General features: G+C 36.8%; 1 protein-coding gene across 4 annotated transcripts in view; it reads left to right on the top strand.

The window, feature by feature from the left end:
* The window catches only part of RNF24 (ring finger protein 24), an 88,595-nt gene that overhangs the window by 53,447 nt on the left and 22,273 nt on the right, over window positions 1–12,875 (top strand). For all 4 annotated transcript variants that reach the window (XM_049869913.1, XM_049869914.1, XM_049869915.1 and 1 more), the window contains exon 2: window positions 7,228–7,377. In XM_049869913.1, coding sequence (XP_049725870.1) covers window positions 7,235–7,377 — 143 coding nt within the window. In that variant the 5' untranslated portion in view covers window positions 7,228–7,234. The remainder of the gene's footprint in view (window positions 1–7,227; window positions 7,378–12,875) is intronic.

Here is a 12,875-nt window from a genome sequence, read left to right as displayed (position 1 = left end):
AGTTCTACTCTGTCCTATAGGGTCGCTATGAGTTGGAATTGACTCAACGGGGTTTTTTTGGTGTATAGGTTTTGTAAAATTCTTGTTATTTCTAGGCATTTATTTTTTGTTTTTGTGTTGGCGGTTCTTGAGCCTGTTGTATATGGGGCTCTCCATCATATCCTCCAAGCTGTTTGTATGTAAGAAAATTATGGATTTCTGTATATTAATTTTATACCCCACTACATAACTGAATTTTCTTACAATGTGTAGCAGTTTTTCAGCTGACTCCCTTGAGCTTTTCAAGTATAAAATTATAGTGTTGTCATAGTTGTCTGAAAATAGGGATTGTTGGACCTTCCCAAGTTTGGAGAACAGTAGAGGTAGCCTGACTCCAAATTTCCCCTAACCCTCCCAAAAGAGCTGTAAAATAAATGAGAATAAATAAAACCATACAGGATCCATGTCTCCAACATTAGCGTTACTAGGAAAGAAATACCACAGCAACCATCAAATTACTTGTAAATGAAAGAAAAAATGAACAAATTCTAAAAGAAATCCCACTGCCCACCCTCCGCCTGTGGAGGGGAGGGGAGGCTTAAAAGACTCTGTGAAAAAGAGCAGACAGGCACAGGGGACTTAGTGGAAGCATAGACAAAATTCACCCCCAGATTATAAAGAAAATGTCCTACATCCTACTTTGGTAAGTAGTGTCTGAGGTCTTAAAAGCTTGCCAGCAGTCATCTAAGATGCTCCACTGGTCTCACCCTGTCTGGAGCAAGGGAGAATGAAGAAAACTAAACACACTAGGGAAAGATTAGTCCAAAGGACTAATGGACCACAAGCACCACAGCTTCCACCAGACTGAGTCCAACACAACCAGATGGTGCCTGGCTACCACCACTGACTGCTGTGACAGGGATCACAGTAGAGGATCCCAGACAGAGATGGAGGAAAATGTAGAACAAAATTCGAACTCACACACACACACACAAAAAAAAACAGATTACTTGTCTGACAGAGACTGGAGAAACTCCTAGAGTATGGCCCCCAAACACCCTTCTAACTCAGCACTGAAGTCACTCCTGAGGTTCACCCTTCAGCCAAAGATTAGATAGGTCCATAAAACAAAACGAGACTAAATGGGCACACCAGCCCAGGGGCAAGGATGAGAAGGCAGGAGGGGACAGGAAAGCTGATAATGGGGAACCGAAGATTGAGAAGGGGAGAGTGTTGGTTGACATGTCATGGGGGTGACAACCAATGTCACAAAACAGTATGTATATTAATTGTTTAATGAGAAACTGATTTGCTCTGTAAAACTTCATCTAAAATAAAAAAAAAAAATTTCACCCTCAGAAAGAGTGAAAAAATAAATGCAAAAATACTGAGCACAGATTAGGACTTGGCAGTTTATAGCCCTGGCCACATGGTAGACTGGAAGCATTAGTCTCTGAGAAACAGTGCTTCTGGGGGGAATTAGGAATATAGACAAGAGGTGGTACACCTTGGATACGAGGCAGGGAAGGAAAAAACGGTTATATGAGGGGAAAATTAAGGACCCTGTAGAAACCAAAGAAAAACAAGACACGCTAACCCTTCCTCACCCCCATTCCCTCCCCACCAATACAAATTCATAAAAGAAACTGCGTAGAAGAAAGCAGACTGAGAGGAGAGGCACTCTTAAACTAGGAACTCTGTCTACAAAATGAATAGAAATCAAAAAAAGTCTACGTGTATACATAAAAAAAAGTACTGCAAAAAGTCAGAAAATGCAAATGCAAGTTTTCCTACTAATGAAAAATCTGTCTAAAAACCAACCTTGAAGTCAAAGAAAAACTGTAACACAACACTCCAAAGTGTGTTAAATATCCTCAAATAAGAATTTGAGGACATTAAAAAAAAAAAAATCAGAAATACAAAAACTAAGAGACAAAAAAAAGAGAAAGAAATTAAATATGAGTTGATTCAACTCAGGAAAGAAATGAAAAGATAAAATTGTTTAAGAAATGAAGACTAAATTAAAAGCACACAAGGGAGAACAGACTTAAATGAAAACTTTAAATAAAGGACATTAAAGAAAAGCAGGAAAACAATCAAGAGAAGGAAAATGAGATCAAGAAAGAAACAAAAGGGCCAGAGAGAAATTGGTTGAAGTGTATGACAGTCAAGGAGGTCGAACATTCATTATTATCGTTGGCCCTAAGGAAGAAAATCAAAACATTGGAACAGAACTGATATTAAAACTATAAACCATAATCTAAGAAAACATCCCAGAAATGAAAGACCTGAAGCTACAAACACATTGAAAGAGCCCACCAGGTATTTGGGAAAATTGACCCAGAATGATCAACTGTGACACATATCCTTGTAAAACTGTTTAAAGAAAAAAAACGCAAGGCATCCAGGCAGAAAGGTAAATATTTCTTACAAAGGCAAGGGAATTAGACTAGCGTCAGATTTCTGAAGAACAATAACAAATAAAGCAAGGCAGCACTGGAGCAGCATTTTCAAGAACCTTAAAGGAGAAAATGTAAACCAAGGGTGTGTATATACAACTTGCCCTTCAAGTTACAAGGCCATCAGACACAGTTTTGAATGTGGCAGAACTCAGGGACTGCTATAGACATGTGCTCTTCCTAAAGAATCTACTACAGAATGAGATTCACCCAACTAAAAGAAAGTATTGCAAAAGAACTGACAGTGAGCATTTTATATATTCAGTTGTAGGAGTAAAACTAAAAGAAGTTTGAGGACATGGATTGAAGAATATACAAATACCATACGTTCTGACAAAGTAGAATACGCTCAAAACTAGAAGGAGAAGGGAGGAAAAGGAAGAAAGTAGAATAAAATCATTGACTATTGTAAAGTTAATAGGTGGGAATCAAAGGAGACTGTTTAAAAAACTGACAGATTGTAAAAAGTAAGAAAAAAAGGAATTAAGGGCACTGTAAAAAAAAAATATATTAACATAAAGGTACCATTAGAATAAAAATACAAGCCTTCCTAAATAGCAAAAGAATGTTTAAAAAAGCAGAGCAAGCACTGCAAAAATAACATAATACACAATAATTGCAAATGGTTATGTGCCATTATGTTGTTGTTGTTGGGTGCCTTCGAGTCGATTTCCAACTCATAGCAACCTTGTGGCAGAGTAGAACTGCCGCATAGGGTTTTCTAGGCTATAATCTTTACAGGAGAGTATCACCAGGTTTTTTTCCCATTACACTGATTGACGTTTAAATGTTGAAACATCTTGCATACTTGGAATAAATCTCACTTGGTCATGTGTGTAATTCTTTTTATATATTGCTGCATTCTATTTTTTAATATTTTGTTAAGTGTTTTTGTGTCTATATTCATGAGACACTGTCTTTATCTGGTTTTGATACCAGGGTAATAGTGGCTTCAAAAATGAATTGGGAAGTACTCCTTCATCTTCTGTTTTCTGCAAGAAATTGTCTAGAATTGGTATTAATTCTTTAAAATTTGGTAGAATGGTGAAATCACCTGGGCCTGGAGCCTTCTGTCTTGGGAATTTTTTAATTACGAATTCATTTTCCTTAATAGTTACAGAGATATTCAAATTATGTTTCATATAGGGCGAGTTGTGTTATTTGTGTTTTTTGAGGAATTGGTCTTTTATTTGTTGTTAAATGTATGTGTGTATATGTGTATGTACTCTTACTGTCCTTTTGATGCCTACAGGGTCTCTAGTGATATCTCGTGTTTAATTCCTAAAATCAGTAATGTGTACCTTCTCTCTTTTTATCTTTGTCAGTCTTGCTAGACATTTGTCAGCCTTAATGATCTTTTCAAAAAACTAACTCAGCTTTTTATTTCACTAATTTTCTCTATTGGTTTCCTGTTTTCAGTTTCATTGTTTTTTGCTCTTATCTTCATTATTTCCTTCCTTCTACTTGAGTTTGTTTTGTTCTTTTTCTAGATTCTTGAAGTAGGAACTTAGATTATTGAGACTTTTCTAACGTATGTGTACATTTAATGCTATGGATTTCCCTCTCAACACTGCTGTAACTGTGTCCCACAAATTTTGATATGTTGTATTTTCAGTTTGAATTAATTCAATGTTTTTTGTTTTCTTTGGTTTCCCTTGAGACCTCCTTTTTGACCCATGGATTCTTTAGAAGTGTGTTATTTAGTTTCCAAGTGTTTGGAGATTTTTCTGTTAACGGCTTCTAGTTTTATTCCACTGTGTGTGTGGAGAACACACTCTGTATGATTTCAGTTTTTAAAAGTTTGTTTTGGGACCCAGGATATGGTCTGTCTTGTTGAGTTTTTCTTTATTCTTGCTAGTTTTCTATCTAGTAATTCTATCAAGTATTGAGATGGGGTGTTGAAGTTTCCAAGTATAATTGTGGATTTGCTTATTTCTCCTTTCAGTTCTGTCAGTTTTTGCAGATGTTCAACTCTTATTTCCTAAGAGGAGAAGTATTTTGCCAAGCCCAGTTTGTCTGGTGGGGGATATTTCTGAAGGATTGAAGGATAGTTATTTAAGTCTTGACTATAGCAGGTGTCACCAAGTGAGGCCCTGTCCAAGCCATGTGCAAGTGAAGAGCTAAGTTTTGTGCAGCCGTAATTTTCTCATCACTTTGCAGCATATGCTCTAGGTATATTCGGTAAAGTACTCCTTAAACTGTATCCTTCTCTCTCTTCCTAAGGAAGATCTGAGGGTAGAAAAAAGGAAATTAAATATTTGAGTAAAAGAACTTGCTCTAATTGAACCAACCCAGAAAATGGCTGAAAGCTCAAAAGTAATTAAATTTTGAGCGGAGTCTCCATGGGATGAAGCTGTTCTATGCAGCTATTAACTTCCTGGTATAAGTTATTAGAGGCTGGAAATTAAAGTAATAAGACGACTTAGGTTTCAGATATAGCAAAATCAGCATCTCAGTGGTGTTTACTGTATAAATATACTCCTGCAGGAGTCAGCAAGGACTTTAAAGATCTATGAGCATATTTTTAATTTACCATGCATAAATAAAAGCAGAAGTGTCATTTTGTTTATTTGGTGGCTTTTTGGGTTAGTTTAGTTTTGATTTTGACAGCGGTCATAGTTATAATTCCATTATCAGTCTACAGTCTTGAGAAACAGGCCTAATAGGAGCCCTTTATTTTGTAAGAAATCACAAAGACAAGGAAAGTTCTCTAGCAAGAAGTTGTGATGAGCCATATATATCTCTTCTTCCACTCAATCATGTGGCGTAGTGGTTAAGCGCTGCTTACCAAAAGGTCAGCAATTCAAATCCACCAGGCGCTTCTTGGAAACTCTATGGGGCAATTCTACTCTGTCCTATAAGGTCACTATGAGTTGGAATCAACTCGATGGCAACAGGCTTGGTTTTTTGTATTTTTTTTTAAAGAAGGAAACAGCCTCCATTCTTGGAATTTTAACTGTGTAGTAATCAGTTAAGTATTACCAAACAAACCAACCTAGATGGAACCATTTTTAAGTTTAAACAACATTTACTACTTTCCGATTATAAAAGTAACGCGTAAGAAAGGCAGTAGAGCATATAGAAGGTCCCTGGGTAGTACAAACGGTTTGCACTTGGCTGCTAATCAAAAGGTTGGCCGATCAAACCCCCACAGGAGCGCTGTAGAAGAAAGGCCTGGAGATCTGCTTCTGTAAAGATTACAGCCAGAAACCCTACGGAGCTCAGTTCTACTCTGTAACACGCACTCATTGGCAATGGGTTAGAGCATATAGGCTGAGAACGCTGGATTTGAAGCCGTAGAAGCTCAGCTCCCATACATACTTGGCCAGTCAGGTATCTCTGTAAGCTTGGGTTTCCTTATGTATCAATTGGGGGGAAATTGTAGAAGTTTGATGTGAGGATTAAATAAAATAATGCCAGTAAAATGCTTAGAACAGGCTCTGATTTAATAACCCAACCCAGCGCCGTCAAGTCCATTCCAACTCATAGCGACCCTATAGGACAGAGTAGAACTGCCCCATAGAGTTTCCAAGGAGCGCCTGGCGGATTCGAACTGCCGACCCTTTGGTTAGCAGCTGTAGCACTTAACCACTACACCTGATTTAGTAAAGAGGATTTAAAAACTGTTAGCTGCTGCTGCTGCTTTTTTTATTATCATTTTTATTGGTGAAAGTAATATTTAAAAGAAAATCAAAATGACTAGTAAAACACAAGCGACTGTTAACATTTTGATGTGCTGTTTTTCAGACTTTTTTCTTTGTATGTCTATGCATACACACACGCGTGTGATCTATATGTACGCATACATAGATCTATATGTATGCGTACATATAGATCATATCATACATATACCCGTTGCCATCAGGTCAATTCCGATTCATAGCGACCCTATGGGACAGAGCAGAACTGCCCCATAGCGTTTCGAAGGCTGTAACCTTTACAGAGGCAGACTGCCACATCTTTCTACCACAGAGCAGCTAGTAGGTTTGAACTGCCAGTCTTTTTTGTTAACAGCCAAGCTCTTAACCACTGCACCACCAGCACTCCTTAGGATCATATATGCACACATATATACACAAATACACACATGCATATATATATACGTATGTGTGTGTGTGTATATATATATACACACATATATATGTACATACGTGTATATATACACACACATACACACCAACTTTTTTAACTTTTTACAAAATTGGGGTCATACTTTATATACAATTTATATCCAACTTAATTTTTCCCACATATCTTTATGTTTTTCTTGACATTCAAATTCTTTGGAAACGTAGTTTTCATGGCTTCATAATATACCGTATAACTGTACATAATTATCTAATAATTATCTCCTTGTGAGGTATCTAAGTTATTTACAATTTTTTACCTTTATAAGTATTGCTGCCTTAAAGGTTGAAAGTTAAAGGTTAAACTCTGAAGACTTGTTTTTTTTTTTCACTTCTTTGAGGTTGGATTTTTTTTGTTTATTGATTACTGGCATTATTTCAGTAAAATGCCTTTTAGGGAATGAATGCAACTTATAAAGCTTTTTATGTAGCACCTCCAGTCCCTGGGATAGTGCCAGGTACATAGTAAGCGCTCCATAACCATTTGTGGAATGATGAATGAATGGCAAGCTTGTTAACACTTCACCTATCCTATTTGTTTCAAATGGGGCAGAGCCTTAGAAAACGTTTACCTCTGTACATTTGCAAAAATAATAAGGTATTGTAAATGTAAATAATAATCTCTATACCTGATTTTTTTTTCCGCTCTTCTTCCCCCACAGTTCATCCATGAGCTCGGATTTCCCTCATTACAACTTCAGGATGCCCAACATCGGATTCCAGAACCTGCCTCTCAACATATATATTGTGGTTTTTGGCACTGCTATATTCGTCTTCATCCTTAGTTTACTCTTCTGTTGCTACTTGATTAGGTAATCAGTTTTCATTCTCTGTCACTTCAGAATATTTTAAGCAATCACACAACTCTCTTCGCTCAGATTCAAAAAAAATTTTATAAGTACAATAATAAGTGAAATTTCTAAAATGAAGGGTGGCTCAGCATTTTAATCTTCTGCAAGTACCAGTCAGTAAACACCTTTATACAATCTTCAGTCCCATCTGCTGATGAAGTATTTTACTCTATAAGAAAAAAGTGTCCCCACTTATTTTCGCACCATATTAGCATCTGGTCCAAATGGGCTATGTCATTCATTATCTTTCCCCAAGATTTAATCTTCTTTCACAGAAATTTCAAAACTCTTAACTAAAGTCATTAGGGATTAGAAGACAAGGTCCATGCCTTTAAAAAGCTTCTTGTGGTCTTTCAAGATTTGTTGTCAGATCTGTCAATTTGTTGTCAGACTGTCAGATGTTCAGGTAGTTGATTATCTGCATAAAACATTAACCACCGCACAGGCTGCGCAGCCGTGTACAGGTGGCGAGGAAGGATAACGTGTCACTTGGCGTGGTAATGAATTTGGCCAGTAAAGACCCATGTTTGACTGACTTATAATTGTTTAAACAAGCATTTCCCCTATTTTACATTTTTAAATAGGACCTAATTTAACTGAGGCTATAAAATCTTTGTAACTGTATTTTCAAAGAGCTTTATGGAGTGTAAGACTAGAAAACTGAATTTTATTAAACAGCTATACATCTAACATTTAGTGTTTGCCACAGGATAAGGTTACAGCTAAGGTAAATACCATCATCACATACTTTTCAGCAGTAAGTCCTTTTTGGGGGGATGAGTACTGACTGTTAGTCAAATTCAAAAAAAATTTGGTGTATGATTTCTGATTTTCCGACAAGTGCTTTCACACTCCTCATAAAGAAGGTCTTTTCTGAAGTTTTTATAAAATCCTTGTATCATATCAATATATTGGCTGCTTATGATTTTTAGATCTTGCTCAGAAAAATAAATGAAAAACTTGAGGGCAATATAACTACAGTATTCCCATGCAACTTTTAAAAAATCTGTTTATTTCTAGAAATTCTCCTTTTTCTTACATTTCTTTGTTGTTGTTGTTGTTGTTAGCTGCCATTGAGTCAGCCTCTTACTCATAGCGACTCCATGTGTTATAGGGTAGAACTTCTCCATATGGATTTCTCGGCTGTAATCTTTACAGAAGCAGTCCGCTAGGACTTTCTTCCACAGAGTGGCTGGGTGGATTTGATCTGCCAACCTTTAGATTAGCAGCCAATCACAAACCGCGTACACCACCCAAGCTCCAAAATGCTGAATACATACAATTTTTTAAAATATTTTTTTAATAATAGCTTAATAATGTGTGTAAATACTCAGCATTTGTTTTAAAAATAGGGAATTAGCCATGGCCCAAATAGGACCTCAAAGCATTAAAATAAATCCCTTTTTTCAGACCTGATGTATTTCTTGATAATTCCTCTACAAGTGGTGGTTTAACTCTATAATTTGTGAATTTAACATTTTAAATCAAACTGTTTTTTAAAACAGTACAAAAATAATGACAATATATAACAGAAAATGTCCTTTAAGGAAGGGGTATTGTTGTTATTGGGTACCATCAAGTCAATTCCAACTCATAGCCAACCCTATATGACAGAATAGAAGCCCCATAGAGTTTCCTAGGCTGTAAATCTTTATGGAAACAGACTGCCACCATGTCTTTCTTCAGCAGAGCGGCCAGTGGGTTCAAACTGCTGGTTTCTCAGCTAGCAGCCAAGTGTTTAACCATTGCACCACCAGGGCACCTTAAGGATTAACATATATAAAACATTTAACCCTAAAATATATAACTCATGATCTAGTTTTTTTTTACTATATCAAAGAATTAATTCTTAACTTTTTTTTTTTTTTTTTTAAGAAAAACGGTAATATGTCAGTTGTGATTCTGGGTAAATTTTTTGAGAAATAAGTTATGAAACTCCATTGTGTTTCTTTTAATAACTAAGCAAATACAGCAAAGAGAAAAATAATGATAGCGATTATTTTCATACACTATCCTTGTACTTCATTTTATCAGTCAGGCTAACAAAGTGAAGAGATGGGGGACCTGCTATACTAGAATAAAATTACATGGTTAGATTGGCCCATAAAATAAATAATATCACCCATGTATACTGTGCTCCCCAGAATAATCATCTAGATGAAACCAAATGATAAACATTTACCCTAGGCCAAAGATGAGAAGTCAAGGGGAGGGACAGGGAGGCTAGATTAATGGAAACAGAACAACTAAAATGGAAATAACAAGAATGCTGATATTTTGTGCAGAATGTAACCAATGTCATTAACAATACATATAGAAATTGTTAAGTAACAGCCTTATTTCCTGTGTAAACTTTCACCAAAAACACAGTAAAGTTTTTTTTTTTTAATTTTTAAAAAGGGAAAAAAATTATCTTGTTTAATCAGAAAAGACAGTCACGTTCAGACATTTGTAAACTTCATTTACTAGTCATTGACATTTTGAAAACTTAATCATGGGCTTTCCCTTTCTGATGATCGTAATTTGCCACCTTTAGTCCTTCAAATGTTAAGCTTGGATTTAACAAGTCATTTATAGTGTTTCTGGAGATCCACGGATACAGCTCCTCCAGCATTACCCAATCCCATTTTTTAGCATAACCTACAGGAGGCTCTTCTGTTTTCATGCAGAGAACAGCTCCATCAGCCACCAGCTACTCCAGTCACGGCTACACAAGTCAGAGCCATAGGAGGAATACAGCCTAGGTCTAAACGAGGCACCCTTCACCAGCCACAATTTTACACAACACTACTCGAGAATCTGCTGAATATGATAACAAATCATATAATGTTCCCTCTCCCCAGATAGATGTTTGTTCTCTTTGCTGTATCCCAAACACCCAGAACAGTACCTGGCACAGTATCAGGCACTCAATAAATGTTTCTTGGGAGAATAAATGAATGGCTTTTCTAGTAGCAAGTAATAAATATGTCCAAACTGAAAAATCAAGAAGTAGCAACCCAAGCAAGTTATTTAGAGCTGTGGAAGTGAATAGCAAAATAATGAATTAAAAAGGGAGAAAATGGTTCTCTCTGGGGAAGAGGCCAGACTGCTGGGTTTTGTTATTAAACTTGTAGAACTATATATGATTTTTAAATATGTAAATGTATAACTTAGATAAAATGAAAACTAAAAGTTAGGTATTTTTTTTTTAATTAGTTACCTAATTATAAGATCTTGAACCAAGACAATGACAATGGACTGAGAGAGCATGTTTTGATTGTGAGAAATATTTGAGTGGTGAAAATGAACAGAAATTGATGACCAGACATCAAGGGCAAGAAAGGGATGAGTTTAGACTCTTTCCTGGGCTTCTGGCCTAGGCAGTGGGTTTGCCCAGATAGCAATCCCTTCACAGTGATAGAAAATACATTGGCAAGTTCTGAGTGGAAGGAGGGATTCATTTTCACACATGGGGAAACTGAGTTCCCAGTGTAACAGACAAGATGTTTAGATGTTCCATTGGAGATATGGGTCTAAAACTTACAAGAAGCCTGGTCTGGAAATCGGAGGTTGTGCAATAATAGGTGGTAACTGAAGCCCTTAGTGCCCCCTAGGGACAATGTTAGAGCAAGATAAAATGGATTCAGGACAGAACCTGAGGGAAGCATTGATATTTCAGAAGAGCCCATAAAAGAAACTGGGAAGGGATGGTAAGGAAAAGGAGGAAAATCATGAGAGAGGTGCCCCACAAATAGGGATTCAATGGGTTGAGTCAGTTGCGTCAGCTGCTCCCAGGAAGATCCAGCAAATAAGAGTTGAAAAGTTCCCGTTACATTTGACAGTTAGGTTTGCATCCACAACCTTAGTTAGAAAAGTTTCAGTAGCTTGGGGTAGAGAGGGACAGCAGGTGAGGAAATGGCAACAAGGAATATCACCTCTTTTTTGAAGAATCTTGGCTGAGAAAAGAATCAGGCTGGGGGAGGGATGCTACAGAATCACAAAAGTATTTTGTTTTTGTTTTTTAAGATATTTATATTAAAAAGGATGAGCCAGTTGTTGAGGATTTGTGAGAAAGGATAAATCATGGAGGGAGGTCACTCAAGAGGTAAGAAGAGACACATCTAAGAGATGAAGAGGTATTAGTCGTAAGCAGGAGAATATCTTCTCCTAAAGCAGAGATAAGGGTAATGTAGAGAATGATACACGCATCAAAGCTTTATACCTGACTTAGGAGCCCTGGTGGCAAAGTGGTTAAGAGCTCAGGCTGCTAACCGAAAGGGCAGCAGTTCAAATCCACCAGCCGCTCCTTGGAAACCCTGTGGGGCAGTTCTACTCTGTCCTATAGGCAGTACGAGTCGAAATCGACTCAACAGCACATAACAATACCTGACTTAAAAAAAAAAGATTTTTTCTCTGTGGAGTAAAGTTGATAGTTGAAAATGATGGGGGAGGATATGGTAGTATAAAGCTTGAAGAGAGTGACAAGAGTTTGAAACAACCACTGTGTGGAAGCTTAGGATACTGAGCGTGAATAAGTAGAATGGTTAGAGAGCAATGTGGAGAGACTAACTGAGAATAAAAAAAAATAATAATAGAGACCACAAATTCGTAGTGACCATAAGCTACATGGTTTTATCATTTTCTCCAGCACTGTTTAGCATTATTTGTTATGTCCTCTTAGATATTTACCTTTTTATCAACCAGCTTTTATTAAGCACTTACTATGTGCCTGCCAGATCCTGTGCTAAGCACTATACCTGCAATTGAACTAGGTAGTTTTATTGTCTTTATTTTACTGAAGTTAAATAACTTTCCTACGATCACACAGGTAAGAATTAGTTAGAGCTGGGGCTCAAACCCAGTTCTGTCTGACCCTAGTGCATATGCTCTTAACCCTTAAAAATAATGAAGGAAAGAAAAAACAGTGACTGACTTGTATTTATCAGGCTTCATTTCAAAACAGCCATTCCAGAATTTTATGAACCCATTAAAATCCATTACCATTGAGTGGATTCTGACTCATAGCAACCCCACAGGACAGAGTAGAACTGCCCCATCGGGTTTCCAGGGAGCAGCTGGTAGGTTTGAACTGCCAGCCTTTTGGTTAGTAGCCTAATACTTAACCACTGCACCACCAGGGCTCCCAGAATTTCATAATCACTCTCAAAAGATAGGTTTGCATATTGAGAATATTTTTAAACTTTTTTTTAAATTGTGAGCCCAGAGTTTTTTAATGAAGACAGTACCTACTTCACTTTTCTTTTAAATAATGATAGCAAGCTACTTAAAAATAAATAAATATTATTCCCCGTCCTGTATTTTCTTCCTCCCAAAAAGGCACAACCTGTATTTACTAGTACGAGTCCTAGAAGAAATAATAAAAAGACATGTGTTAAGTGCCTAGCTGAACGTAGCAAATGCAAAATAAAACAGTACAATCTAAAATGTGTAACTGATGGGACTCAGAGTAAAGGAGT

This window comes from Elephas maximus, chromosome 25 (genome assembly GCF_024166365.1).
Source record: "Elephas maximus indicus isolate mEleMax1 chromosome 25, mEleMax1 primary haplotype, whole genome shotgun sequence".
NCBI classification, from domain to species: domain Eukaryota; kingdom Metazoa; phylum Chordata; class Mammalia; order Proboscidea; family Elephantidae; genus Elephas; species Elephas maximus.
This window is presented reverse-complemented; position numbering and strand designations above follow the sequence as displayed.